The sequence below is a fragment of the Rhinatrema bivittatum genome, chromosome 6 (genome assembly GCF_901001135.1).
Source record: "Rhinatrema bivittatum chromosome 6, aRhiBiv1.1, whole genome shotgun sequence".
NCBI classification, from domain to species: Eukaryota; Metazoa; Chordata; class Amphibia; order Gymnophiona; family Rhinatrematidae; genus Rhinatrema; species Rhinatrema bivittatum.
In genome coordinates this window covers 277,548,716-277,576,275 of record NC_042620.1, presented here as the reverse complement: position 1 = coordinate 277,576,275, position 27,560 = coordinate 277,548,716, and the positions used below count along the sequence as shown (strand labels likewise).

Genomic DNA, 27,560 nt, shown 5'->3' with positions numbered 1-27,560 from the left:
GGAAGGTGAGGGGAGGGCAAAGGAAAGTTCCCTCCGAGGCCGCTCCGATTTCGGAGCGGCCTCGGAGGGAACGGGGGTAGGCTGCGCGGCTCGGCGCGCGCCGGCTATACAGAATCGATAGCCTTGCGCGCGCCGATCCAGGATTTTAGCAGATACGCGCGGCTCCGCGCGTATCTACTAAAATCCAGCATACTTTTGTTTGCGCCTGGAGCGCAAACAAAAGTAGGCTATTCGCGCGCCTTTTAAAATCCACCCCTTAATCTCAGGCCAAGGTATGTATAGTCTAGGGAATGCTCAATTTAGGAAAAATTTGATTTTGTGTTGGAGAGATTTTGGGCTTTTCTGGCCTCTAGCAGGTTTAGGTTTTCATGTAGTCACCCTGGGGTCAGGGACAAAAAGACCAGATCATCTGCATACAGCAGGCATTTGATTTCTGAGTCATTTAGTTTTATTCCTGTGGCTTGGGATATCGCCAGTACTGTGAAGTGGTCATTGATGTAGATTTTGAAGAGGGTGGGGCTCAGGTTACATCCTCACTCCTGTGTGAAGCTGCCTGTCTACAGGTTGTTTATTTTTACCTTACCACTGACAGATGAATACACAGATTCAGGTGGAGTTCAGGATATGGAGTGACTTTAAACTACTGCAAACTGGAATTTGGAGAACCATGAGAAGAAGAAAAAATGTTGTTTTGTTTTTTTGTTTCGTTTCTGGGGGTTTGGTTTTCCGTGAATTTCATTTCATGTAATGTTTATTTCATTTATTTTGTTTAACCTAGGCCTGATGGATCAATTGTTTTTGTTTTCAAAACAGAATGTAAAAACCAACGAAATTTTGTCGGATTTTCAATTATTTCGCTTTGAGAACCAAATGAAACAAAATAGGAAATTTTGTCTCATTTCTTATTTTGTTTCTCCCGAATGCCCTTTGATTTCCTGTATTGTTGTGGGGGTGTCGAGGAGTGTTTTATATTCTTTGACAAGTCCCTCTTCATACTGGCCAAAGGTGCTCAGCCACTGTACAAGTAGAATCCATTTCTACTGTGTTAGAGGAAGCCTAGGAGCAAAGAGAGGAAGCAGTAACACTCACTATATCAATGTCCCTTCTGGGGGCCCCCATGCTCCAGATCCCTTGAGGTGCTCTCTGTGGCCTGTACTGCACCTCCTGCACCCCACATATGGTCTTCAAGCCTGTTCTGTAGTCCTTTGTGAACAGTTTACAGATTTACATCCTTACTTGGAGTGCGGCACTATTGCAACACCAGCCAGCAACAAACACTCTCTCCAAAGAGTGTCTATGTATGGGCACATTTTTTTCTTGTGAGCAACAATTTTTTTAAACCAACAATTTTTGGGTGCCATTATTAGCATTGCATTTCTGGATATAGCACAAAGAAAAATGTATGTGAGCAACCATCACACGTTCATCTTAGAGGAAACTATACCAGCCAGTGACCACAGGACATGGCTTTATGCTAATGGGCGATGCCTTAGTGCCAGCACTGTTTGGTGACTTGTATTTCCCTGCCTGTTCTGGACCTGCCACTGTTTACTTGCCTGTCTCCACCTTAACTTTGAGTATCCTCTTTAACTCTGTGGCCCTTCCAGCATGCTCCATGTAACACTCCCAGTGCACTCTGGGTCTGACGTAACCTCTTCTTCCCAATCCTTTTTGGATGCTCAGGGATGGCTAGTGCTCCTTGTATGGATGACCCCTCCAATTCACTGAGACACTCGGCCATGTACAGTGCAGGAAGACAATGGTCTGTTATCCGGGCAGACCCAACTGGGCCCTGTCCCTCCTTGAACTGGGCCTCCACATCTGATGTTCTGCTGGTGCAGGGTGCCTCTTCTGAGGACTTTGTGTACGCAAGGTCCCTCACTAAGATGGCAGACTTTGGTCTTCTGTGGCCAGCCTTGTGAGGGACATGGATCTTGCTAGGACTTCGAAGCACCTCCACCTCCTCCAGAGGCCCCTGTATCACATCAGAAATGTGAGGAAAGCTGCCTCCACACTGTCCATGACACACAGAAGAGTCACTCTGTTTTTTCTGCTGGTTTCTGCATATTCTGAGGCTGTTGGGTGGCCCAATAAGGCATGGGGAAGGGACTTGTGATACAGAGATATCCTCAAAGATGAAGTAAGCAGGATTAGTGAAGCTGCTGGTAGAGCTGGGATCACTGAAGGGTCGAGTCCTAGAAGAAAGAAGAGATAGAAGAAACAGTATTAAAAAATCTCCCCTCTCTGACTGCTTGTGGACCAGCTCCGAAGCTCTAGAAGCACACAGAGTCCTGGGGACACAACTCCAACTTTAATCACTGTAAAAGGTGCCAGAGAGATCCAGGGGGCTGGACATAGGCAGAAGAAGGTGGATGGAGAGCATGAAGGGCTGGAGAGGGGATATGTGGGGGAGTCAGAGGTTGGAGACATGTGGAGATGGATGGATGGAGGGAACGAGTGTCTCAAAACAGGTGGAGCTGAGGATATGGAGGAGCGAGGAGCTGAAGTAGTATTGGTGAGGTGAAGGAAATGAATGCTTCAAGGACTTTGACTGTAAAACCTGTTCCTTGTGACCCCCTTCTGTCAGCAGTCCTGAGACAGTGTTGCTCATCATACCTTACTCTCTGCTGGGATGCCCTGGAGACTGTCAATCCTTCTTTGGCAGCATCAATTATAGACTCGTCCTTAATCCACTCTGAGGAGATGAATATTACAAAAATTAAACTCCAGGTTTCAGTGGAAGACAATTTCACAAGAGAAAGCAGAGTTGCTTATCTGTAACAGGTGTTCTCCGAGGATAGCAGGATGTTAGTCCTCACACATGGGTGACATCATCAGATGGAGCCCCGTTGCAGAAAACAAATGTCAACATTTCTAGAACTTTGACTAGGCACATTGAGCATGCCCAGCAAGCCCTATACCACGCATCCATGCGGGGTTCCACTTCAGTTTTGTAACATAGAATTACGATTAAAATAAAAAATTGGAGAAACCCAACTCCGCGGGGTGGCGGGCAGGTTTCATGAGGACTAACATCCTGCTGTCCTCGGAGAACACCTGTTACAGGTAAGCAACTCCAAGCCCAAGCAGGATGGTAGTCCTCACACATGGGTGAATCCCTAGCTATAGGCTGCTCCACAACAAAAAAGGGGACCAACAGAAATGTAAGTAGGTGCCAACCTGCACAACAATACCGGTGCTGTTGGTACCAGAGGGGGAGACAGCCTGAACCCAAACAACTTGCCCTATGTGGGAGAGTTGGGTTCTATACCTCAAACATGTTCTGAAGGACAGATTGGCTGAACCTACTGTTGCGTCGACCATCCCTATCCAGACATTAATGAGACGTGAATGTGTGGAGAAAACTCCACATCGCAGCCTTGCAGATCTCCTCCATGGGAGCTGCTCGTAAGTGAGCCACCAACGCTGCCATGGCTCTGACAGAATGAGCCTTGACATGACCCCCAAGATGCAGTCCCACCTGGGCATAATAGAAGGAGATGCAATCTGCTAGCCAATTGGATAGTGTCTGGAAAAGGCAATGCCCAACTTATTCTTGTCAAAAGAAATAAAAAGTTGGATGGACTGTCTATGGCCTTCTGTTTACTTCAGATAGAAGGCTAAGGTTCGCTTGCAGTCCAAACTGTGCAGTGCTCATTTGCCTTGGTGCAAATGAGGCCTGGGAAGGAATATTAGCAGAACAACAATTGACTGATCAAGATGGAAATATGTCACTACAGTAGAAGAGGACCGGAAGACTCATCTGCATAATGTTCCCAGCATCTCTGGGAGAGGACTCCAGAGGTCACAGCAAGTGATCCAGGCTTCAAACTTCAAAGCCCCAGCTTCCAGAAGCCCCACACCCTTTGCAGTAGAAGAGGACTGGTGCGCGAATCTCAAACCTCTCAATCCTTTGAGTGAAGATTAACTTAATGGTGGTTGAAGAGGATTGGTAAGTATAGCTTTGGGAAATCTTAGGACTTAAAACAGTTTGGAGAGAGGTGAAATGGTGGGCTATATTCTTTAGAGTTTGTGTGGGCCTGAGATAATAAGCAAGCCAGAGGGAGTTAATTCTAGTATCTGTCTTTTCTGCTCAATCCTTAATTTTTAGGCAAGAGACACTTTCTCATTAAAAATCAATCAGGCTCTTAGCTAAATCATACTATTGCACCAGCCCTTATTGAGAGTTTAATCATCCCCTTGTAGGTCACTAGCAGATTAATTACAGGCCGATACAGGGACGCGCGTTTTCCCTTACCCCTTATTCAGTAAGGGGAGGAAAACGCGCGTCCAACCCGCGGCACCTAATAGCGCCCTCAACATGCAAATGCATGTTGAGGGCCCTATTAGGTATGCGCGCGGGATACAGAAAGTAAAATGTGCAGCCAAGCAGCACATTCTACTTTCAGAAATTAGCGCCGACCCAAAGGTCGGCGCTAATTTCTTCCGGCGCTGGGAAACTGCACAGAAAAGCAGTAAAAACTGCTTTTCTGTGCACCCTCCAACTTAATATCATAGCGATATTAAGTCAGAGGTCCCGAAAAGTAAAAAAAGTAAAAAAAAAAAAATTTTGAATTCGGCCCACGGCTGTCGGGCCGAAAACCGGATGCTCAATTTTGCCGGCGTCCGGTTTCCGAGCCCGTGGCTGTCAGCGGGCTCGAGAACCGACACCGGCAAAATTGAGCGTCGGCTGTCAAACCCGCTGACAGCCGCCTTCTCCTGTCAAAAAGGAGGCGCTAGGAACGCGCTAGTGTCCCTAGCGCCTCCTTTTACCAGGATCTACCGCGTCACCTAATTTAAATAGAGAATCGTGCGCACCGGCGAAGAGCAGGTGCGTGCGCCGGGAGAGTGGGCGTTCGTCCACTCTCCCGCTGACTTTACTGTATCGGCTGGTATGTGAATACACCTATAAATTTAAAGTACTCTAATTCCAACTCCTTTAGCATCCTAAACTTAACTAGGAACTCAACAAAATTAAGATGAAGGCAGCAATCCAGCAGCAAGAGGGGTCTTTCCACCCTTTTGCATCGAGTGTCATATGTATGATTTTTTACCCACTAGTGAGATATTGTATGTGAGTACCCGGTTTCAAAGAGCTCCTGGCTCTCAGAGAATGAGTCTGATCTCTGGAGGCTAGAGCGGCAGACCTGGAGGAGCTGAAGCAGAGAGGTATATTGATGAGACCTTCAGGAACATTAGCCAAGTCCCACATTCAGTCTGGCAGCTCTGGTGCTGCCTTGGATCAGAAAGGTCTCCCGGTTGGAGAGCATCAACCGGTGTAGCAGGAAGTGATCCTGTATCAAGGACCTGCTCTCTAGGTGATGTGTTGTCCTCTCGCACTGAGGACATGTTTCCCAGGGCTACTACCCAGGAGTGAAGGTTGGCCATCATAGTTGGTGATTTGATTATTAGAAATGTGGACAGCTAGGTGGTTGGTGGACGTGAGGACTGCCTTATAACTTGCCTGCCTGGTGTGAAGATAGCGGATTTCATATGTCCCCTAGATAGGATTTTAGACAGTGCTGGGGAGGTACAAATGGGCACCATTTAATTAGAAAAATGTGGGAGGGAGGTTCTTGAAGCCAAATTTAGGATTTTAGGTAGAAAGCTGACATCCAGAACCTCCTGGGTGGCATTCTCTGAAATGCTCCCTGTTCCATGTACAGGTCCTCAGAGGCAGGCAGAGCTCCAGAGTCTTAATGATACAATGATGTAGAGAAGAGGGATTCAGTTTTGTAAGGAACTGGGAACCTTTTGGGGAAGAGGGAGGCTTTTACGAAAGGACAGGCTCCACCTTAACCAGAGTGGAACCAGGCTGCTGGCACTAACTTTTAAAAAGGAGCTAGAGCAGCTTTTAAACTAGAACAAGGGGGAAATCTGACAGTTGCTCAGCAGTGCATGGTTTGAAGGAATTTAACTTTGAAGGATACTAATGAAACAGGAGAATTAGGGCATCCCAACAGAGAGGTTGCAATAAAAGCAAAAGTAGTCCATGTGCCTATAAGTAAAGAATCACCTGAGCTAAAGAATTAAAAAATAGCCCTATCAACTGAAAAGCAGATTGCCAATACAAACAAAAAAACGCACTTTGAAATGTCTGTATGCCAATGCCAGAAGTCTAAGAAATAAGATGGGAGAGTTAGAGTGTATAAAAGTGAATGATGAGATAGACATAATTGAAATCTCAGAGACCTAGTGGAAGGAGGATAACCAATGGGACAGTGCTATATCAGGGTACAAATTACATTGCAATGATAGGGGGGATCAACTTGGTGGGGGAATGATTCTTTATGTCTGGGAGGGTATAGATTCCAACAGGATAAAGATCATGCAAGAGACTAAATGTTCAGTAGAATTTATATGGATAGAAATCCCATGTGTGTTGGGTAGGAGTATAGTGATAGGAGTATACTACCGTCCACCTGGCCAAAATGATGACAGATGATACAATGCTAAGAGAAATCAGGGAAGCTAACCAATTTGGCAGTGCAGTAATAATGGGAGATTTCAATTACCCCAATATTGACTGGGTAAATGTAACATCAGGACATGCTAGATACATAAAGTTCCTGAATGAAATAAATGACTGCTTCATGGAGCAATTGGTTCATTTGGTGAGAGAGGTAATGGTGGTGAGGCCACTTGTCAATAGTGATCATAACATGATCAAATTTGAACTAATGACTGGAAGGGGGACAATATGTAAATCTACAACTCTAACACTAAACTTTCAAAAGGGAAACTGTGATAAAATGAGGAAAATAGTTGGAAAAAACTGAAAGGTGCAGCTGCAAAGGTTAAACGTGTACAACAGGTGTGGACATTGTTTAAAAATACAATCTTAGAGACCACGTGACACGGTGAACCTGGATGGATGGTTGAATTTGGGCTCCACGTGCTGCCCCTGAAACATCGTTTATCATTGCAGTGGAATCTCATCTTTTCACATCCAATATCTGCAGAATGGCAGCTAAACAGTATAAGGACCGATTTATAACAAGAATTCCAAAGGTAATGTCCACCAGATTCGCAAAAAGAGAAAAGGAGAAACTACGCTTATCCAATTCCAAAATGGCTGCCGCAAAGGAGAATTCCTCTCCGACTCAGGTAAAAGATGCAAACATCACGGCCCTTACTGAAGCAGTAGTGAAGGTGCTGAGTAGCAGATTTGATGCCATTTCTGCTCAGATTGCGAACTTTGGCTCTTGCTTAGATGTGGTGGAAGGGAGAGTCAGAGTGGTACTTGTAGCCTGGATTGGCCACTGTTGGAAACAGGATGCTGGGCTTGATGGACCCTTGGTCTGACCCAGTATGGTATGTTCTTATGTTCTAGGATGACTCTGTCACAGCAATGGTGAAAATAAAGTCTGGAGAAATTGATCATGGATCAATCTGTGACTTGGAGAAGCATTCTCAACGCAACAACTTGAGAGCGGTAGGAATTCCCGAGTCGGTGGAGGAGAGACAATTAAAATCGTTGTTGGAAACAGGTCTGGCTAAGGAATTGGGCCTTTTACAGGACAGTGGGCCTATTATTATTAAATGTGCACATTGGCTTGGCGGTGTGACAGCAGGAAGAACGAAGCCAAGGATGGAAATATTAAACTGCTTAATTTCATGCAAAAAAGTGAAGATCCTGCAACTATATCACAAGCATAAAGAGCTCCGGCTGTGTGATGAGCATATCTTATTATTTCAGGATTATTCTCCTAAAGTCTCTTCCAAGAGGAAGGAGTTTGTGACAGTCTGTGCGGCTCTAATCTCTAAACAGATTCGCTTTTCATTTCTCTACCTCGCACGGCTGAGAAACTGGGTCAATAATAAGATTCATAATTTTGAATCGGTGGCTGAAGCACAAACATTTGTGTAGGAATTACCTACGTCTGGGGACTGAAAACACTGTCCTGTTCTCAATTTTTGAGGATCCAGTTTTTCTGTGGTGGAAAGGAAATTGTGGTATGACCAGAGGGGGAATGATGACTTTGGTTTATTACTGCAGCAGCATAATATTGCGCCGAGTTTTTGGGACTTCTAAAATGTTTCATTGTTATCAGCGTGAACACTGGAAACAGCTTGTAGCAGTAGACATGGTGGCGGAGTTTTGCTTAGGCTCCCCATAATATTTTCATCTAGAACTGAGCTGTTTATATACGTTTGAGATCTGCTTGATCTACTTACTACATTTTTCATATTGCTCTATTGATGAGCTTATGATCAGATGCTATAGTTTTACTGTGCTCGCTGCATAATGTTTGATATATATATATATATGTCTATGATTCTTTACTATAGGAGGTAACACCTGAATGCACCTGTTAATGGTCCTGACCTTATACTGTAGTAAGGTGTTCTATTTGGGAGATTTTCTAATTTTTCTTTATGGGGATTACATAGAAAGTTGGGGGGGGGGGGATATAGGGGAGGTTTTTCTTGGCTATTTGGCTGTGTGTGGAGGGCAATGGTGGTAGGTATACGTTTTGGAGTACTTACTGTCTTCATAACACTGTTTGAGTGTGAGGTAGTTCTAGCGTCCATTTATGCCCCCAATGTTTATCAGCATACCTTTTTACGGGTTTCATTTCCTGTTTACAGGACAATGGGCCCTGCTCATTGCGGGTGGCGATTTCAGTTTTATAGCCGATCCTGCCATAGATAGATGGCCTACCTTAAACTCGCCATCAGCTAATGTGAATAAAGGAGTTAATATTCTGTGCTACATCATGAATCTTTTAGATATTTTGGAGGCCCCTGCACCCAGACAAGAAAGAGTTCACCCATATTGCAAGGGCACATGAGACTGTTTTGTATAGATTATATATTGATTAGTGAGGACCTTTTCCATCAAATTTCAAAAGCTACGATTGGTCCTTTAGTTATATCTGACCACTGCCCAGTACAATGTACCTTAGTTCAACAGAATCTAATTCTCTGTTTTGGTGGATGCCTATGTGGTTAAATACTGATCTCCTAGTTTGTTCATTTCTGGGCTTTAAACTCCCTATTTGCACTGAAGCACAAACTTTATTGACATAGTAATAAACCAGGTAGATTATTGGCAAATATGGTGAGGGCTCAGAGAGGTTCTGTACATGTTAAAGGTATAAAGGCTACCACGTGAGAGAGTGGTGTTCTGAAACTAAAGGGATAGGGAAAGTTTTCAAGGTCTTTTATCATGATCTGTATTCTGCTGAGGCGGAGGATTTATTATTGCGGGGGGGGGGGGGGGGGGGGGATATTTATGTCCAAGGTCAAGTTGCCACAGGTGGGGGAGGTAGGTTTGAGGAAATTAAATCAAGCAATTACGATGGGGGAGGTAGCGGCTGTCATTAGGGAGCTTAAATCGGATGGTCTGCCTGCCCTCTTTTATAAAGTGCTACCTGAGCAGGAGCCACTCGCCTGTCATTTTAACTCTATGATACACGCTGGGAGTATGCCAGAATCGTCTCGGGAGGCTGTGGTGATTATTTTGCCCAAGCCAGGGAAGGATCCAGGTTGCCCTATTTCCTATTGCCCTATTTCACTACTAGCCTGGGCATAAAGATTTATGTCAAAGTCATAGCCAATAGATTAAAATACATACTACCTTCCTTAGGTCGATCCAGTATCGTCCGCTCGAGGATTGCCCGTCTGTAACGTGCTCGTAGCGCACAATTCGGGCGCGCAAGGCAATTCGGTGATACAGTCTCCAGTTTCACGCGTCCGTATCGCTTCTGAAAACAGACGCATAACCCTTTCCGCACCCGGCATGTAAATGAACGAAAAAGCTGTATAATGAAGGAATTAGCTATTCCCCTGCGATACTGTAACGGGCGCTGATATTATCTCCTCCGTAACCCGCTGTTCTGCCGCGGCCTTAACCTGCTAGTTTACCGCCTCCCCCTAGTAGGAGTTAGTGTAGTGTAGTGTAGGGTAAAAACATTGCTTACCCGCCCTGGTCCCGTCCGGTCTCCTGCAGCCCCGTCCGGACCGGACGGGGCTGCAGGAGACCGGACGGGACCAGGGCAAAAAAAACAAACGAAAAAGTAGCAAGGCTCGGGCCTGCTATGGTAAGTTTAAAAAGTGTAAAAAAACAAAAAACCTGTGTGTTATATAAAAAAATAAAACAATTTTAAATACCTGTCGGAGGGCCGTGGGTCCCGGTGGGCGGCGGGCAGCCATCAGCGGCATCCGGTAGTCCCTTCTCCCTTCCTCCCTCCCTCCCCTGCCTGGATGAGCGCCAAAATCGCACGGGCGGGTCAGCAGCGGGGGGGGGGGCGGCAGCAGGATCCGGGAGCGGCGGGTAGGCGGCAGCGGGGTCCGGGGGGGCAGCGGCAGCGGGGTCCGGGGGTGGCAGCGAGATCCGGGGAGCCAGCAGCGGCAGCATGTTCGATCGGGTAGGCAGCTAGGTGGCAAAGTAAAGATGGCCGCCTGCACGGAAAATCGTGCAATTGGCCGCTGAAGACGTGACGTCACGACGTTTGGCGTCACGGGGTGTGACGTCACGTCTTCAGCAGCCAATTGCACGATTTTCCTGTGCAGGCGGCCATCTTACTTTGCCACCTAGCTGCCTGCCCGATCGAACATGCTGCCGCTGCTGGCTCCCTGGATCTCGCTGCCACCCCGGACCCCGCTGCCGCTGTCCCCCCGGACCCCGCTGCCGCCTACCCGCCGCTCCCGGATCCTGCTGCCGCCCCCCCCCCGCTGCCGCCCCCCCCCCCCCCCTGCCGACCCGCCCGTGCGATTTTGGCGCTCATCCAGGCAGGGGAGGGAGGGAGGAAGGGAGAAGGGACTACCGGATGCCGCTGATGGCTGCCCGCCGCCCACCGGGACCCACGGCCCTCCGACAGGTATTTAAAATTGTTTTATTTTTTTATATAACACACAGGTTTTTTGTTTTTTACACTTTTTAAACTTTTTTACACTTCCTGGTGCCTGTCATTTCAAATGTCATTTGAAATGACAGGTACCAGCGCACCCAGGTTACTGTATAGGCGCTGTTACAGCGCCTATACAGTAAAATGGGTTGCGTGGGCATAACCCTTCCCTAACGCTTCACAGCCGCGGCATGCATTTGCATGCGATTAGAGGAGAGTATCGGGGAGTTAGTGAAGAGAACTGTGCGTGCGGGGAGGAAGGGTGCGCCTGACACTACCTCACTGTTTTTACCGCGGCCTTACTGGATCGACCTGATAATATCTCAGGAACAGTCAGGATTTGTTTTTGGAAGGCAGTCTAATGCTAATATTAAGTGGTTGCTATTGGCTATGGAAGAGAGTTTGTTTAATAAGATCCAAGACCCGTTGGTAGGTAGTTTTGACACGGAAAAGGCCTTTGAACAGGATCTCCTGGTCCTTCCTTCAGTTTGTGCTGGATGCCTTTGGTTTTAGTGGTTATGTACTGGAAGCGATACAGGTATTATATTTTAACCCATTAGCCTATAGGACGCTGTCGGAGGCCTTCCCTTTATATCGTGGGACCAGACAGGGATGCCCCTTTTCACCTTTATGGTTTATCTTAAGTTTGGAACCATTGATATGGAGAATTAAACAAGAAAAGTCTATTAAGGGAATTTCTTTTGGCCCACTAGATTCTAAAATCATGCTGTTTGCGGATGATATTTTAATGACCTTATCAGAGTCACAATCTTCTCTTCCAGATGTGTTAAGGTTGATTACAGATTTTTGGAAATTTTCAGGGCTGAAGCTGAATTTAAATAAATCTGAGGGGTTGGATTTAGTGGGGCATTTGGTGGTAGATTGGACTGGATTTTCTCTGAAGTGGGCAGGGGAGAAACTTAAATATCTAGGGGTTTTGGTCCATAGAGACCCTAAGCATGGTCTCTATGGCATGGATGTCGATGACATGATGTCCATCAGTGCAGTTCCAAGGTCCTTTGATGCCGATGCCGCCAATGGCGAATGCTTGGACTTTCTGGACTTCAAGAACTGATCCATCTTGTCAATTGAAGCCAAAATCCCTTCAGGGTCATTTGGGTGCACAAGCGACAAACTCGGACATCATGTGATGCCCCCAGGCACATATTTCATGAGGATTCATAATGGACACGGTTCTCAGGCACCAGGGATATCGATGAAAACCAGCCGTGGCCATGACGGAACAAAAGAAAAGGGGCAAGAGACCCTAAACAATGACGGTGGCTGTCAATGGCCATCAGGCACTGGGGCATGGTTGTCATGGGGGGAATTAACTGCAAAAGGAAACTTACCAGAAACGCTGAAAACCCTGACTAGGACACTACAGAGAGGCACTGAGAAGGACCCAGCAATGGAACGATACCAAAAAAATCACAATGAAAAAAGAAGTGTTCCACTAGGCCAGAAACAGCCAATGTGAACTCAATAGGACCACGAGGCTTACAGCTCCGTGGAAAAGAAGAAACTGAAGAGGGATCCCCTGTGGACGAGTGGTATAGGGCATGCTGGGCATGTTCAGTGTGCCTAGTCAAAGTTCTAGAAACTTTGATATAAGTTTTCTGCATCGGGGCTCCATCTGATGATGTCACCCATGTGTGAGGACTAACATCCTGCTTGTCCTCAGAGAAAGAAAATATTCAAAGTTTCTGCAGTCACAGCCTTTTCCAGCAGGAGGCACTGTAGGGAATGGTGCAAGAATGCTGGGTGTGTGGGATGCTCACAGCTCCCGCAGTCACAGCGTCTCCCAGCAGAAAGCACTCTAAGGAATGGTGCAGGAGCACTGGGTGTGAGGGGAGCTCTCAGCTCCTGTAGTTGCAGCCTTTCCCAGCAGAAGGCACTGTAGGGAATGGTGCAGGAGTGGTCTGTTGTAAGTTGAAGACAATATGCAGAACTATTTTGGGATTTGTTTTAGCAGAGGCTGAGTCAAGCTAGTTTCTCAGAGATGTGGTCTCTTATTTTCTTACCATAGAGACACTCTCGCATTCTTTGCTGCTCCTTGGGTATCTCTACTCTCATCCAACCACGGATGGAGCCTGTCTCCTCACCGTGGTGAGATAGGAAAGTCTCAAACTGCTTAGCAGTGCTGCCAATCATGGAACGCAATGCAAGGCAGCATTCACCTGTGGATCAGTCAAATGAGGATAGTATAAGAGCAGACCCAAGAGACAATCCCAGACCTGTCTCAGCATTGGAGCCAAGAGACATTCCCAGTCCTATACTGGAAGGTTCTTGCCCTAGTTTCTCTGTTTGCTGGAGGCTGCTATTGGCTCCAGGCAGAATAAGAATTATCCAGAGAGGTGACTATGCAGAAGCTTGGAGACCACACCCTAGTTTCTTCAGTTGTGAGCAGACACTGAGAGGGACCTGTGTCAGTCCTGTGGCCCCTAAGTGCCCCTGTCCATTTAAAATCCTCAGGCTCCCAACCCCAGCATTCTTGAGTATTAGCAAGGAAGAGACTCTGCAGAAGTACACATAGGCCAGAGTCTTGTGCAGGAAGGCAGGGAGAGAACAAATCTATGCTTATCTTCTCCAGTGGCTCACCTGCCTCTAGCCAGGAGCTAGCTCTGTTCTTATATTGAGTGTCCCTCTGGTCCTGGCCTGCTCTGCATCCCTGGGGCCTGTTTCTCTTTCTCTCTCTCTCTCTGTATCTCTCTATCTCTCCCTCCTCCTGCCTCTCAGGACCTGGTGGTGTGGATGGGCAGACTGGATAGGCCGTAATAGTCATTTTCTGCTGTCATGTTTCTGTCTCTCTCGCTGTCACTCAGTTCCTGGATTTCTCTGTACCTCTTAGACCCTGGCTCTCTCTCTGTATTTCCTGGTTCTTGTCACTCTCTCTCTATATATCTATCTCTTTGCTTCGCAGGCCCTGGCTCTCTCTTTCTCTGCTTCTTGAGCCTCAGCTCTCTCTCTCTCTGTGTACTGTTCAATCCCTGTATCTCTCTCTCCCTGCCTCTCAGGACCTGGCTGTCTCTCTCTCTCTGCCTCTCAGGCCTTGACTCCCTCTTTCTCTGTTTCTCAGGCCCGACTCTATCTGCGCACCTCTTGATCCCTTTCTCTCTCTCTCCCTGCCTCTTGGAACAGGCCCTGATTCTTCCTGCACCTCTTGGACCCTAGCCATCTCTCGCAGCACCTCTCAGTCCATCTCTCCCTCACTCTCTCTCTGCTTTGCAGGCCCTGACTCTCTCTTTCTTTGCTTCTTGGGCCCCATCTCTTTGCTAGCCTAGATTGCAGGAGCACAGGTATCCCTGCTGCTTCTTTCAACAGGGCAGTCCAAACCTAGCAGCACTCACCATACGCCTCACAGCTGTCCAGGCTCCGGACAGTCAGTAGCAGATGCTGGTCCAGTAGATAGTCCATGTCTGCCAGGATTGGGCACAGCTGGATGAGGAGACAGAAGTACATGAGTGACAGGGAGAGCCAAGCAGAGACCTCAGCTAGCCTGGACATGCACGCTTGCAAGTTCCTCACCTCTGGGAGCTGCTCCCTTGACCACACCAGCTTCAGGAAGCCGGCCACCTCGCTGCTTTGAGAACTGTTACCCCCACTCTGCCTGAATTCTGTGGACATGAAAATAGGGAGGCAGATGGGGAGGAAGGGGGGGGAAGAGAGAGAGCAGGAAAGGGAGAGAGAAAGAATGGAAGAAAGAGAGCAGGAACAGGAAAGGGAGGAGTAGGAAGTGGAGCACAGGAGGAAGGAGAGATGGTTGGAAAGAGAGAGAGAGAGAGAGGAAAAGGAGAGAGCAGGAGAGAGAAGGAAAGAGAGAGGCAGAGAGACAGGGAGAGGGGAGGAAAGGAAAAGGGAAAGGAAGGCGAGAGATGATTTTATTTCTCCTATTTTCTCTTCTTTTATTTTTACTCACTTCCAGATAAGTCCTCAGTAGGAGCCTGTCAGTATAGGTACAGACTTTTCAGTTCACAACAGGCCAGCCAGTTTCAGACACCAAGTACTCAAGTACATTATCATTAGATATTGAGCTACGTGACTAAAATTACACCCATACCCTAACATGGTATTTATCAATGGATACAGTCCATTGATACACTGTATTAATCGATAACATATAATCCGTGTGTACCCTAATACTGTGTTAATCAATGGCGATCAGAGCGTGCGTACCCTAACTCTGTGTTGATCTCTTCTTCTCCCAGTTCTATTACCTTGTTTCATTGTAACTGCAACCCTGATGCACCAGTTATAGTGTTATTGTTCTATGTACCCCTTGTTCTAATGTAAACCGGCATGATGTGATCTGCTCATGAATGCCGGTATAGAAAAAAACCTAAATAAATAAATAAATAAACAAACAAATAAATAAATAAATAAGATGTGCAGTCTGCGCATACCCTAACTCTGTTTTAATTGATGACCTACAGGCCGTGCATACCCTAACACTGTGTTAATCAATGGCATAAAGGCTGTACATACCTTAACACAGTATTAAACGATGGCAAACAAACCATGTGTACCCTAACATGCAGTCCGCGCAAACTCTAACATGGCATTAATAAAAGGTGTACAGACTATGCATACCCTCATACTGTACTAATTATGGCGTACAGTCCGCACATATCCTAACACCTATGGTGTTAAACAATGACATACTGTCTGTGCGTATCCTAACAAAGTATTAATCTATAGTGTGAATCTGAATATACCCTAATTCTGTGTTAATCGATGGCATACAGTCTGCGCAAACCCTAACATGGTCTTAAATTATGACGTACAGTGTGTGTGTACCCTAATTCTGTGTTAATCATTCACATACAGGCCTTAACACAGTATAAATGATGGCATACAGTCCGCGCAAACCCTAACACTGTGTTAAGTGATGGTGTATTTTCCATGCATACCCTAACATGCTGTTAATCAATGGCATACAGGTCGTGCGTACCCTAACACTATGTTAATCAATGGTGTACAATCCGCGCATAACCTAACATAGTGTTAAATGATGACTTATAGTCCATGCGTACCCTAATACTCTGTTAATCGAAGGTATACAGTCCGTTCTTACCCTAACATGGTGTTAAATGATGGTGTACAGTCCATGCATACCCTAACATGGCGTTAATTGATGGCGTATGTTATGTTTGCAGCTCGTGCGGAGGCCCTACGGCAAGGCAGACGAAGTCATGACGTTGCAGGACAGATGAAGACTCAAGACATTGCAGGGCAGACAAAGACTCAAGGCGTTGCAAGGTACAGACAGACAAGGCAGGGCAGGGCAAGGCAAGACTAAAGCCAATGGTTAAAAGTCCGCAACCTCCAGGCAAACCCTTGAAGGGTCTTACCATGGATCCCACATTGCGGGCGGCCTGAGAAGATCAGGGCCGTTGCAGAGCCCATCCTGTGGTGACCAGTGAAGAGGAGGCCCAGAAGCAAGAGAGAGGCTGAGGGCCTGTAGAATGTGTGTGTGTGTATGAGATGAGTTGAGAGATTGTGTGTGTTTGAGAGTGAGAGTGAGTTGAGAGACTGTGTGTGGGAGTGAGGACCTGAATGTTTGCAGAGACAGCATGTGAGAGCCTCTGTGTGTGTGAGAGAGGCAGCATGTGAGTGAGAGCCTGTGCTTGAGCAAGACAGCATGTGGGAGTGAGAAAGAACCTGTGTGTGTGAGTCAGACAGCATATGCAAGAGACTGTGTATGAATGATTGTATGAGAGAGAGCATGTGAGAGTGAGAGCCTGTGTTTGTGAGAGAGAAAACATGTGAGAATGAGAACCCGACTGTGTGTTTGAGAGAAGAAGACAGATGGAATGAAAAGAAATAGAAAAAAAAGACAATGTAAAAGGAATTAGCAAAAAAACAAGAAAGGGAAGGTGGAAAAAAAAGCCTGTGACCAACCGATTAGAAAACTAAGATCAGACAGCAAAGGTAAAAAAAAATAAATTACTTTTTAGTGATTGGCACATGTAATCTTTAGGAATGTGCAAGAGTAGCACTTTCTCTATGCGGATCTCACAATGTACGAGACCAGCATGGAGGAAGTGGAAGCCCACAAATTTGTAATATCACAGGGCCTGCATAGAGGAGACAGCAGAATGGGCTTCAGTGCCAGTAGCAGCAATCAGCGCCTCCCCAATAGCCACGCGGCAGCAGTGACAGTGGCAGCAGAGGAATGAGAGAGGCTCTGAGGTTGCTGGCAAAAGAAAGAGAGGGGGTCTGCATTCAGTGTGTGCATGTGTATGAATGGGAGTCTGCCTGGAGGTGTATGTGTGTGAATGCATGGGTGCCTGCCTGAGGATGTGTATGTGTATGAGAATGAATGGGTGTCTTCCTGAGGTTTGTATGTGTGAGAATAGGTGCCTGCCTGTGTGTGGTGTATGTGTGTGAGAATGAATTGGTGCCTGCCTGCCTGGGGGTCAATGTGTGTGTATGTGTGTGTGTGTGAGAATGACTGGGAGCTTGCCTGGGTGTGTGTGTTTGTGTGTATGTGAGGGAGCCAGTGAGAGTGAGAGCATGAGTGTGTATGAGAAAAATCCAGGGGAGTAAGAATTTGTGTGTGGGGGTGTGTGGAGGGGGAGAAAGTGTCTTAGAGCCTGAGAGTGTGTCAGTGTCTGTGAGAGCAAGAGATTATGGTGGGTATGAGAGCATGATGTGTATGCATGTGACAGTGTATGTGTGAGAGAGAATGGACATGTGAGTATGTGTGAGAGAGAGAGGATAACCTCCTAATCCTCAACAATATCAGGGTGACTGAAAATCAAGAGCTCCCATGTATGGACAGCAGAAACTTTTTAAAATCCTTATTAGTTTTAATTATTGGGTGTTATTTGATATATGTGCTGTTTTGAAATATTTTATTGGTGTTTGGGAAATTGTAAAAAATGTATATGATTTTAATTAATATAAATTCTATTTATCAGTAGTTTTAGAATATTCTTTTATTAGTATGGTTTTACTATTATAACTGATGCTTTATGTTTCTTGATTTTATTTGTTTTATGAGGAATGGTTGTTCTGTTTTTCCATTGCTAATACACAGAGTCTGGCTTCTTGGGGTTTCCATTTCAGTTTTTGTCTAACTTGTGCTCCTTTATTTTGTATTCTGTATTTGGTGAGGGTCTGTCTCTGCTCTGTGTGTGTGTGACCATGATGAGAGATTCTGCTAGCATGTAGTGTCTGTTGCGTGCCCCGTCCATGTCCGGCCCGCACATGGGCCTGCCGACCTCTCTGGTGTCCCTGTAGGTCCCGGGTCGGCCTCCCCAGCAGCAGTCGCGAGCACCTCCAGGCCTCGGTGTCCCGCGGCGGAAGTCGCCGGGCCTTCCAATGTGCACCAGGCCTCATTCTGGAGTTCAGCGTCTCCAGTGGCATTGGCCATGCCCCTACACACGCGCGCACGGACTGCAGGGGCGGGTCCTAGCTCCGCGGCACACCTTGGTTGATGGAACAATATAAGGAAGTCCCTGCCTGCAATTCCTTGCCTTGGCAATCAGGTTGGCATTGTGCTAAAATTGTCTCTGCATTCTAAGCCTTGTTCCAGTCTTGTTCCAGTCTCATCCCAGCCTTGTTCCAGGTTCCTACTGTTCCAGTCTTGTTCCTGCATCCTCCTGTTCTAGCCTTGTTCCAGCATCCTCCTGTTCTTGCGTCTGTCTATTCGTCTTCCCAGGTAGTACCCTCGGACTGTCGCTCTGGTACTGACCTCGGCCTGTTCCTCGACATTCCTGTCTGCTGCCTGCATCCTGACCTCTGCCTTGCTTGTGACCTCGTCTGACCTCCAGAACCTGACCTCTGCCTTGCCTGACTACTCCTCAAACTGATCCTCGGATTCTGACCCCTGCCTGATTGACCACGTCTCCTGAGCCTGGCTCTGTCCCTTGTCTTGTCATCGCCTATGCTGTTCTGGTTTTCCTTGCTCCATCTGAACCTCAGTCTCAAGTCCGACCACGCTCCCTTGTTGTCCGTGGGCACGCCTTTCTACCACCTCTCCAGGAGACTCTGCGAGGCCCACCTAAGACCAAGCAGCGCGGGTCCCTACGGGCTCCACCCGGGGGGACCGCGGGCTTCCAGTGATGAAGCTTATCCTAGCCTCTGTTTCCTCCAGTGCTCCGCCCCCTGGGGGCAGGCGCTTCCTGGTCCCTACCAGGGAGCCGTTCTCCATTGCTCCAGGACAAGGGTCCACCCCCGTGCGCAAAAGGTTGCCAAGGCCATGGAATTGGCGGAGTCTCCCGCCTCCAGGGCCCTACCGGGTTTGGCCGCCACAGTCAAGGAACATCACCAAGCTTTGGAATCACTAGCCTCCCGCTCTCCAATCCCGCATACCACGCATGTTCTGAGTCCTCCAGCCAAGACTCCAGCACCACCACCCTCTTCCAGGGTGCATCCTATGGAGGGGAACCATGGGCGACTGTCTCTGACTGAACATCTCCGTTGGAGAAAGGAGGGTCTTTGCCTTTACTGTAGCACTTCTGGACATCTTCGGCAGTTCTGTCTGGCTCGTTCGGAAAACTGCAATGCCTGAGCACAGCGGGGGTCCCGAGTTTAGGCGCTACTGTCACCGGCCCCCAACTCCTGCTTCCCATCTTTCTGGGCATTGCGGCCCACTCCGTCACCACCACCGCTCTAGTTGATACCGGAGCAAGTAGCAGCTTCCTGATGGATGACATTGTCAAGCTTCTGAGCATTCTTCTTCAGCCATTGGATGTAAACCTTCGCATCGCCTCCATTCAAGGAGAATCCCTACTACCGGGGCTCATCACCCATCGAACAGTGGCTGTCCATCTTACCGTGGGCACTCTCCACGAGGAGGAGATGTCCTTCTATGTATTGAAATGTTCTACACATCCAGTTATCCTGGGGCTGCCCTGGATCCAGGCCCATGAACCTCAGTTCGATTGGCATTCCCTGCAGTTGGTATAGTGGGGTCCCAAATGCCAGAAGACATGTCTATGTCAAGTAGCTCCCGTAGTCCCTGTTCTGAAGTCTACCACTCTATCTGGGTTGCCTTCTCAGTACGCTGACTTCGAAGATGTCTTCTTGAAGCAGAAAGCAGATACCTTGCCTCCGTTACGCAGGTTCAATTGTCCCATAGAACGTCTGCCAGGCACCAAGCCTCCCAAGGGCAGAACTTATCTACTGTCTCACCCAGAGACTCTAGCCATGTCTGAGTATATCAAAGAGAACCTAGAAAAAGGGTTCATTCATCCCTCTGATTCTCCTTCTGGTACGGGCTTCTTCTTCGTTAAGAAAAAGGACAGCGATCTCCGCCCTTGTATTGACTACAGAGGGCTCAATGCCATAACCCACAAAAACCAATATCCCCTGCCCCTTATCAGCGAGCTGTTTGACTGCCTACAAGGAGCACGGATTTTCACTAAGTTGGATCTGAGGGGTGCGTACAACCTGGTACGCATCCGACCTGAAGACATCTGGAAAACCACATTCAACATGCAGGATGGTCACTATGAATACACTGTGATGCCCTTTGGGCTATGCAATGCCCCAGTGTTCTTTCAACACCTTATGAACGAAATCCTCCAAGACCTCTTGTACTCCTTCGTAGTTGTATATCTTGATGACATCCTGATCTTTTCCAAAGACCTTGAATCTCACCGAGATTATGTTCGGACTGTTCTCCGTCTAAGAGAAAACTGTCTTTATGCCAAGTTAGAAAAGTGCCTCTTCGAGCAAATTCATTTACCCTTCTTAGGGTAAATCATATCCGATCGAGGTTTCTCCATGGATCCAGAAAAAGTCCAAGGGATCTGAGCTGGCCTCAGGCAGTAGGCTTACGGGCCTTACAACGTTTCCTTGGCTTTGCCAATTATTACCAGAGCAACTATTCCTCCCTAGCTGCTCCACTAACTGCCATGACCAAGAAAGGGGCTAACACTCGTTTGTGGACTTTCAAGGCACAAGCCACCTTTCAGACGCTTAAAGAAGCTTTCTATTCCAGTCCCTGTCTTCAGCATCCAGACCCAAGACATCCTTTCGTCATTGAAGTCGACGCCTCTGCAATTGGAGCAGGAGTCGTTTTAAGCCAGTTTTCCCCCATGGGTAAACTGATACCATATTCTCTCTACTCACACAAGTTCTCTCCTACAGAGCAGCACTACACCGTTGGTTACCGAGAACTTCTTGCCATCAAGTTGGCATTGCAAGAGTGGTACCCCTGGTTGGAAGGGGTGCAACACAAGTTTACCATTTTCACTGACCATAAGAATCTTGAGCACCTTAAAGAAGCTAGCTCTTGAACCCTCAACAAGCCTGATGGGCGCTCTTCTTTGAATGGTTCAACTTCATTCTATGTTATCGCCCAACTTCCAAGAATCTCTGTGCGGATGCACTTTCAAGATCCTTTGAACCTGAGGATGTCCCGGACATGCCTAGATATATTATAGTTCCTGCCTGCGTATCCCTTGCCATGACCACCACAGTTCCTGCTGGGAAAACTGTTGTTCCATGTAGATTACGTGAACGAGTCCTGAAATGGGCTCATGATTCCAAGTTGGCAGGACACCCGGGTTATGCCAGGACCCTAGAGATGTTACGAAGATACTACTGGTGGCCCAACATGGTGCAAGACTCTTGTAACTATGTAGATTCATGTCCCGTCTGCACCCAACAGAAGCCGCCTACCGGGAAGCCTTGGAGCTTACTCCAACCTCTTCCAGCACCTACCGAGCCATGGTCTAGCACAGACCTGGGCAAGGGGCGGCCCGCGGGCTGAATCCGGCCCGCCTACGGTCTGTGACCGGCCCGCCCACTGCTGAGAGCAGACGGGGAATGAGGCACGCTGCCTTCCCTTGCAGAAGGAAGGCAGCAGTTCATTCTCCGTTCCCTCGCCGGAGAATGAACTGTTTGGTTTTTTTTTTACAGCGTCCGGTGGGGGGGAGGGAGTGACTCGAGCGAAGGCACGCTGCCCTATTGGCTGGTGCTGGGCAAGGCTTGCCCAGCACCGGCCAATCGGACAGCGTGCCTTCGCTCGAGTTTCTTTCCTACATACCGTATTTTTCGCTCCATAAGACGCACTTTTTTCCCCCCAAAAGTGGGGGGAAAATGTATGTGCGTCTTATGGAGCAAATATTAAAAAAAAAAAAAAATCTAACAAACCCCCCCACCCTCCTGACCCCCCCAAGACCTGCCGACTTAATTTACTGCAACCCCCCACCCTCCTGACCCCCCCAAGACCTGCCAAACGTCCCTGGTGGTCCAGCTGGGGTCCAGGAGCGGTCCGGAAACGATCTCCTGGGCGTGGGCCGTCGGCTGCCAGTAAACAAAATGGCGCCGACGGCCCTTTGCCCTCACTATGTTCACTGGGACCGACCGCTGCTATTGGTCGGTCTCAGTGACATAGTGAGGGCAAAGGGCCGTCGGCGCCATTTTGTTTACTGGCAGCCGACGACCGAAGCCCAGGAGATCGTTCCCGGACCGCTCCTGGACCACCAGGGACGTTGGCAGGTCAGGAGGGTGGGGGGTTGCAGTAAATTAAGTCGGCAGGTCTTGGAGGGGGTCAGGAGGGTGGGGGGTTGTAGTAAATTAAGTCGGCAGGTCTTGGGGGGGGTTGCAGGAAATTAAGTCGGTAGGTCTTAGGGGGGTTTGCAGTAAATTAAGTCGGCAGGTCTTGGGGGGGGTCAGGAGGGTGGGGGGTTGTAGTAAATTAAGTCGGCAGGTCTTGGGGGGGGGGTTGCAGTAAATTAAGTCGGAGGTCTTGGGGGGGTCAGGAGGGTGGGGGGTTGTAGTAAATTAAGTCGACAGGTCTTGGGGGGGTCAGGAGGGTGGGGGTTGTAGTAAATTAAGTCGGCAGGTCTTAGGGGAGTCAGGAGGATGGGGGGTTGCAGTAAATTAAGTCGGCAGGTCTTGGGGGGGTCAGGAGGGTGGGGGGTTGTAGTAAATTAAGTCGGCAGGTCTTGGGGGGGTCAGGAGGGTGGGGGTTGTAGTAAATTAAGTCGGCAGGTCTTGGGGGGGTCAGGAGGGTGGGGGTTGTAGTAAATTAAGTCGGCAGGTCTTGGGGGAGTCAGGAGGATGGGGGGTTGCAGTAAATTAAGTCGGCAGGTCTTGGGGGGGGGTCAGGAGGGTGGGGGGTTGTAGTAAATTAAGTCGGCAGGTCTTGGGGGGGGTTGCAGGAAATTAAGTCGGTAGGTCTTAGGGGGGTTGCAGTAAATTAAGTCGGCAGGTCTTGGGGGGGGTCAGGAGGGTGGGGGGTTGTAGTAAATTAAGTCGGCAGGTCTTGGGGGGGTTGCAGTAAATTAAGTCGGAGGTCTTGGGGGGGGTCAGGAGGGTGGGGGTTGTAGTAAATTAAGTCGGCAGGTCTTGGGGGGGGTCAGGAGGGTGGGGGTTGTAGTAAATTAAGTCGGCAGGTCTTGGGGGAGTCAGGAGGATGGGGGGTTGCAGTAAATTAAGTCGGCAGGTCTTGGGGGGGTCAGGAGGGTGGGGGTTGTTAATTTAAAGGGTTGGGATGGGGTTTTTTTTGGGGGGGAGGGGTTCCCAGAGAAAGAAAAGTTTTCTGATCTGGGGAGTGGACCAAAATGGCCCTCCCCAGACCCGAAAACAAAATGGGGAGGAAAAAAAAAGCTATGCACTCCCCTAATTTGCTCCATAAGACGCCCAGACGCAGAGCCGGTTTAGCACAAATTTTTTTTTTTATTATTTTCCCCCTCTGAATCCTAGGTGCGTCTTATAGTCAGGTGCGTCTTATGGAGCGAAAAATACGGGTATGTCACAGTTCCGCCTTTCGTGGTCTTTTTTCAGGGGTCCCCAACCACTGGTCCGCGGACCAGGCCGTGGGAGTTTTTTGCCGGTCCGCAGCGCTCGCTCCCGGTCTCTCCCGCTGCCGTTGCCGCTGGGCTGTCAGCACGTTCAAGCCCAGTGGTAACGGCAGCGGTGTTAGAAGCTGTGGCACCCGCGGCTGGCCTTTTCTTCTTCCCGCACCTGCACCCCCCTTCCCGTGACCCGGAACAGGAAGTGATACACGGAGAGGTGCGCGGGAAGGAGAAAGAGCCGTGCCGCGTCGGCTGCAGCGTCTGTCCCCGAGCAATTGAAGCAGCCGATAATCGAGAAAGGAGTCAGCAGCATGAGCCTCCCACGGCCGATGGGATTCTTCTTTCTTGGCCTGCGGGGGCTGCTGCAGCTCCCATTTGTGCTCGGGGGGGGGGAAAGGAAGTGAGTAAGAGAGAGAGTGAGAAGCAGCCAGCCAGCCTGTGTGTGATTGACTGGTCAGAGAGCTGATGTGTGTGTGTATGTGAGAGACAATGAAAGTGATTGCTCAGGGAGATGACTGATGTGTATGTGAGAGTGTGAGACATTAGTCAGGGAGGTGACTGATGTGTGTGTGTGTGTGAGAGAAAAAGCATGGAAGTGAGAAGTCTGGGTATGTGGGAAAGCATGAGCGTAAGAAGCCTGGAGTTGTGGGAGTGAGAAACCTGGGTGAGTGTGCATGCATGAGAGAGAGAGACTGCTTGGTAAGGTGACTGTGTGTGTGAGAGAAAAAGACTGGTGTGTGTGAATGTGATTCAGGGAATGAGAAGCCTGTGCACGTGGAGAGTGAGCATGGAAATGAGAGAGACTAGTGTGTGTGTAACAGAGAGAAAGTGATTATGGGAATGAGAAGCCTGTGCATGTGAAGAGAGTGAGCATGAGAGAGAGAAACCTGGGTGTGTGTGAGACACAGCATGGGAGGGAGAAGCCTGTATATCTGAAAGAGAACTTGGGAGTGGGAAGCCTGTGTGTGTGTGTATGCATGAGTGAGATCAGGTGACTGGTGTGTGAGAGAGAGAGAAATAAAGTGATTATGGGAATGAGAAGCCTGTGCATGTGAAGAGAGTGAGCATGGGAGTGAGAAACCTGGGTGTGTGTGAGACACATCATGGGAGGGAGAAGCCTGTATATCTGAAAGCGAACATGGGAGTGAGAGACTGGTGTGTGTGTGTGTGTGAGAGAGAGAGAAAAAGTGATTATGGGAATGAGAAGCCTGTGCATGTGGAGAGAACAAGCATGGGAGTGAGAGACTGGTGAGTGAGTGTGTGTGTGTGTGTGAGAGAGAGAGAGACAGAGAAAGTGATTATGAGAGTGAGAAGACCATATATGTAAGTAGAACACGGGAGTGGGAAGCCTGTGTGTGTGTGTGTGTGTGTGTGTATGGCATGAGAGAAACTGTTCAGGAAGGTGACTGGTGTGTGTGTGCCAAAGACTGTTTGGGAGATGATTGGTGTGTGAGAGACAGAAACTGGTCATGGGGGCATGACTGGTATGGTGTGTGTGTGAGAGACATGGGCACTAAGGAAGAGGACCATAAGTATAGAGCTTAGCTTCTACTGCTGCTTCTGGTGTGTGCCATGGCCTGCAGGGAAGGGGAGTAGGAGAGCTGCTGGAGGGGGTAAGTAAAGGTGGCTTTAAGTTTATTTTTCTTGACTGCCATTTTAATTGTGTGATGTCTGCTTTTTTGAAATATTTTATTGGTGTTTGGAGAATGTTTAATAGTTTTTATGAGTTTTTAATTGTTGGATGTTATTCTGTTCATAGCTGTTTTGAAACATTTATTCTGCTTATTAGTATAGTTTTACAATTATTTCTGTGTGGGGATCTATAGCTGCTTGCTAGTTCTGTTTTCCTAATAAGAGGTGTATTGGTTTTTAGGACCTGATTTAATATTTGTAGTGTTGCCTTTTCATAGATAGGGTTGCTCCTGTTTGAGTGTATTCCATAATACAGGTGTAACTGTGTGCGGATTAGTTTATGTGCATTACTACAGATCCTGGGAGTATGTTAGGTCGGTTCTGTGTCTGTTACCGAGATGAGATATTTTGCTAGCATGTAAGCGTTTGTATCGGTCTTATTTGTTGTGTTTTCTCAGAGGACATGCATTGGTGGTAAACTGCTGTCTTTTCATAAGTAGGGCTATTGAGAACTGAGTTAATTATATTAGTCCGGCCCTCTAAAACCATCCCAATTTCTCATGTGGCCCCATGGGAAAATTAATTGCCCACCCCTGGTCTAGCATCTCAATGGACTTTATCACGGACCTGCCTCCATCCCGCAACAATACTGTAATTTGGGTCATCATCAACCATTTTTCGAAGATGAGTCACTTTATCCTCTTTCCGGGCCTCCCATCAGCCCCAGAATTAGCCAAGTTGTTTCTGAAACATATTTTCTGTCTCCATGGACTTCCAAAGGAAATTGTCTCCAATCGAGGACCACAGTTTGCCGCCAGGTACTGGCACTCCCTATGTAAGAAGTTTAACATTGTCTTGAGTTTCACATCGGCCTATCACCCACAGGCCAATGGTCAAGCTGAAAGGACCAACCAAACCTTAAAGACATTCCTCCGTTCCTACGTGAATGATCAACAGGACAACTGGTCTGATCTACTACCCTGGGCTGAGCTGTTGCACAATACCCACATCGCCGCTGCCATCGAGGTATCTCCATTCTTCGTAGTACTTGGACGACAACCTCAGCTGCCACTCCCAGTTCCTCTGACTGTTCCTTCTCCAGCTGCACAATCCATGGCCCACACCATGCACCAGGTCAAAGAGCGCCTTACCCAGGCCACTGAATGTTCCAAGCCCATGTCTGATGCCCATAGACATCCTGCTCCACTCTTCCGTCCTGGCCAGAAGGTGTGGCTAAGCACCCAACACATAAGATTGAGACTTCCCTCTCATCATTTGGCCCCCAGATACATTGGTCCATTCCCAGTGATTCGAAGAGTGGGAGTAGTATCGTATCAGCTCCAGCTGCCAAGTGTCATGGGTGTCCATAACACGTTCCATGTTTCGCTGCTGAAGCCATTGGTCCTCTACTGGCCCTCACGTAGAGTTCCCTCTCCTCTGCAGGTCTCTACAGATCCTGACACATCTCTTCAGGTAAGAGAAGTCCTCGACATCTGCTGGCGTCAAGGGAAATGGGAATATCTCCTAGCATGGGAGGGTTATGGGGCCGAGGAGAACTCGTGGGAACCTTCCCACAACATTCTTGACAAGGAACTCCTGAAGACCTTCCATAGGACTTATCCTAACAAACCACGGCCGTGTAGAGCGAGGCCTAGAAGGGGGGGGGGGGGGGTACTGTTGCGCTCCCCACCAGTGTCCGGCCCGCGAACGGGCCTGCTCACCTCTCTGGCATCCCTGCAGGTCCTGGGTTGGCCTCCACAGTGGCAGCCACGAGCACCTCCAGGCCTCGGCGTCCCGCGGCAGCGGTCGCCGGGCCTTCCAATGTGCACCGGACCTCACGCCGGAGTTTGGCGCCTCCAGTGGCGTTGGCTACACACCTACGCGTGCGCGGACCGCCCGGCCTCTTGTAGGGCCAAGGGCGGGTTCTAGCTCCACAGCACGCCCTGATTGATGGAACGATATAAGGAAGTCCCTGCCTGCATATCCTTGCCTTGACAATCGGGTTAGCATTGTGCTAAGATTGTCTCTGCGTTCTAAGCCTTGTTCCAGTCTTTTTCCAGTCTCGTTCTAGCCTTGTTCCAGGATCCTACTGTTCCAGCCTTGTTCCTGCATCCTACTGTTCCAGCCTTGTTCCAGCGTCCTCCTATTCCTGTGTCTGTCTTTTCGTCTCCCCAGGTAGTACCCTCGGACTGTCTCTCTGGTACTGACCTCGGCCTGTTCCTCGACCTTCCTGTCTGCTGCCTGCATCCTGACCTCTGCCTTGTGACCTTGTCTGTCCTCCAGAACCTGACCACTGCCTTGTCTGACTACTCCTTGG

General features: G+C 48.4%; 1 protein-coding gene across 1 annotated transcript in view; it reads right to left on the bottom strand.

Moving 5' to 3' along the window:
• Window positions 1–239: 239 nt before the first annotated feature.
• LOC115094710 (phosphatidylinositol 3,4,5-trisphosphate 5-phosphatase 2-like) overlaps window positions 240–27,560 on the bottom strand; it is a 116,707-nt gene continuing 89,386 nt past the window's right edge. The window contains exons 17-21 of the mRNA XM_029607963.1: window positions 14,382–14,470; window positions 14,204–14,291; window positions 12,878–13,033; window positions 2,617–2,695; window positions 240–2,195 (exon numbers count right to left, since the gene is read on the bottom strand). Of these exons, the coding sequence (XP_029463823.1) occupies window positions 1,568–2,195; window positions 2,617–2,695; window positions 12,878–13,033; window positions 14,204–14,291; window positions 14,382–14,470 (1,040 nt within the window). The 3' untranslated portion in view covers window positions 240–1,567. The remainder of the gene's footprint in view (window positions 2,196–2,616; window positions 2,696–12,877; window positions 13,034–14,203; window positions 14,292–14,381; window positions 14,471–27,560) is intronic.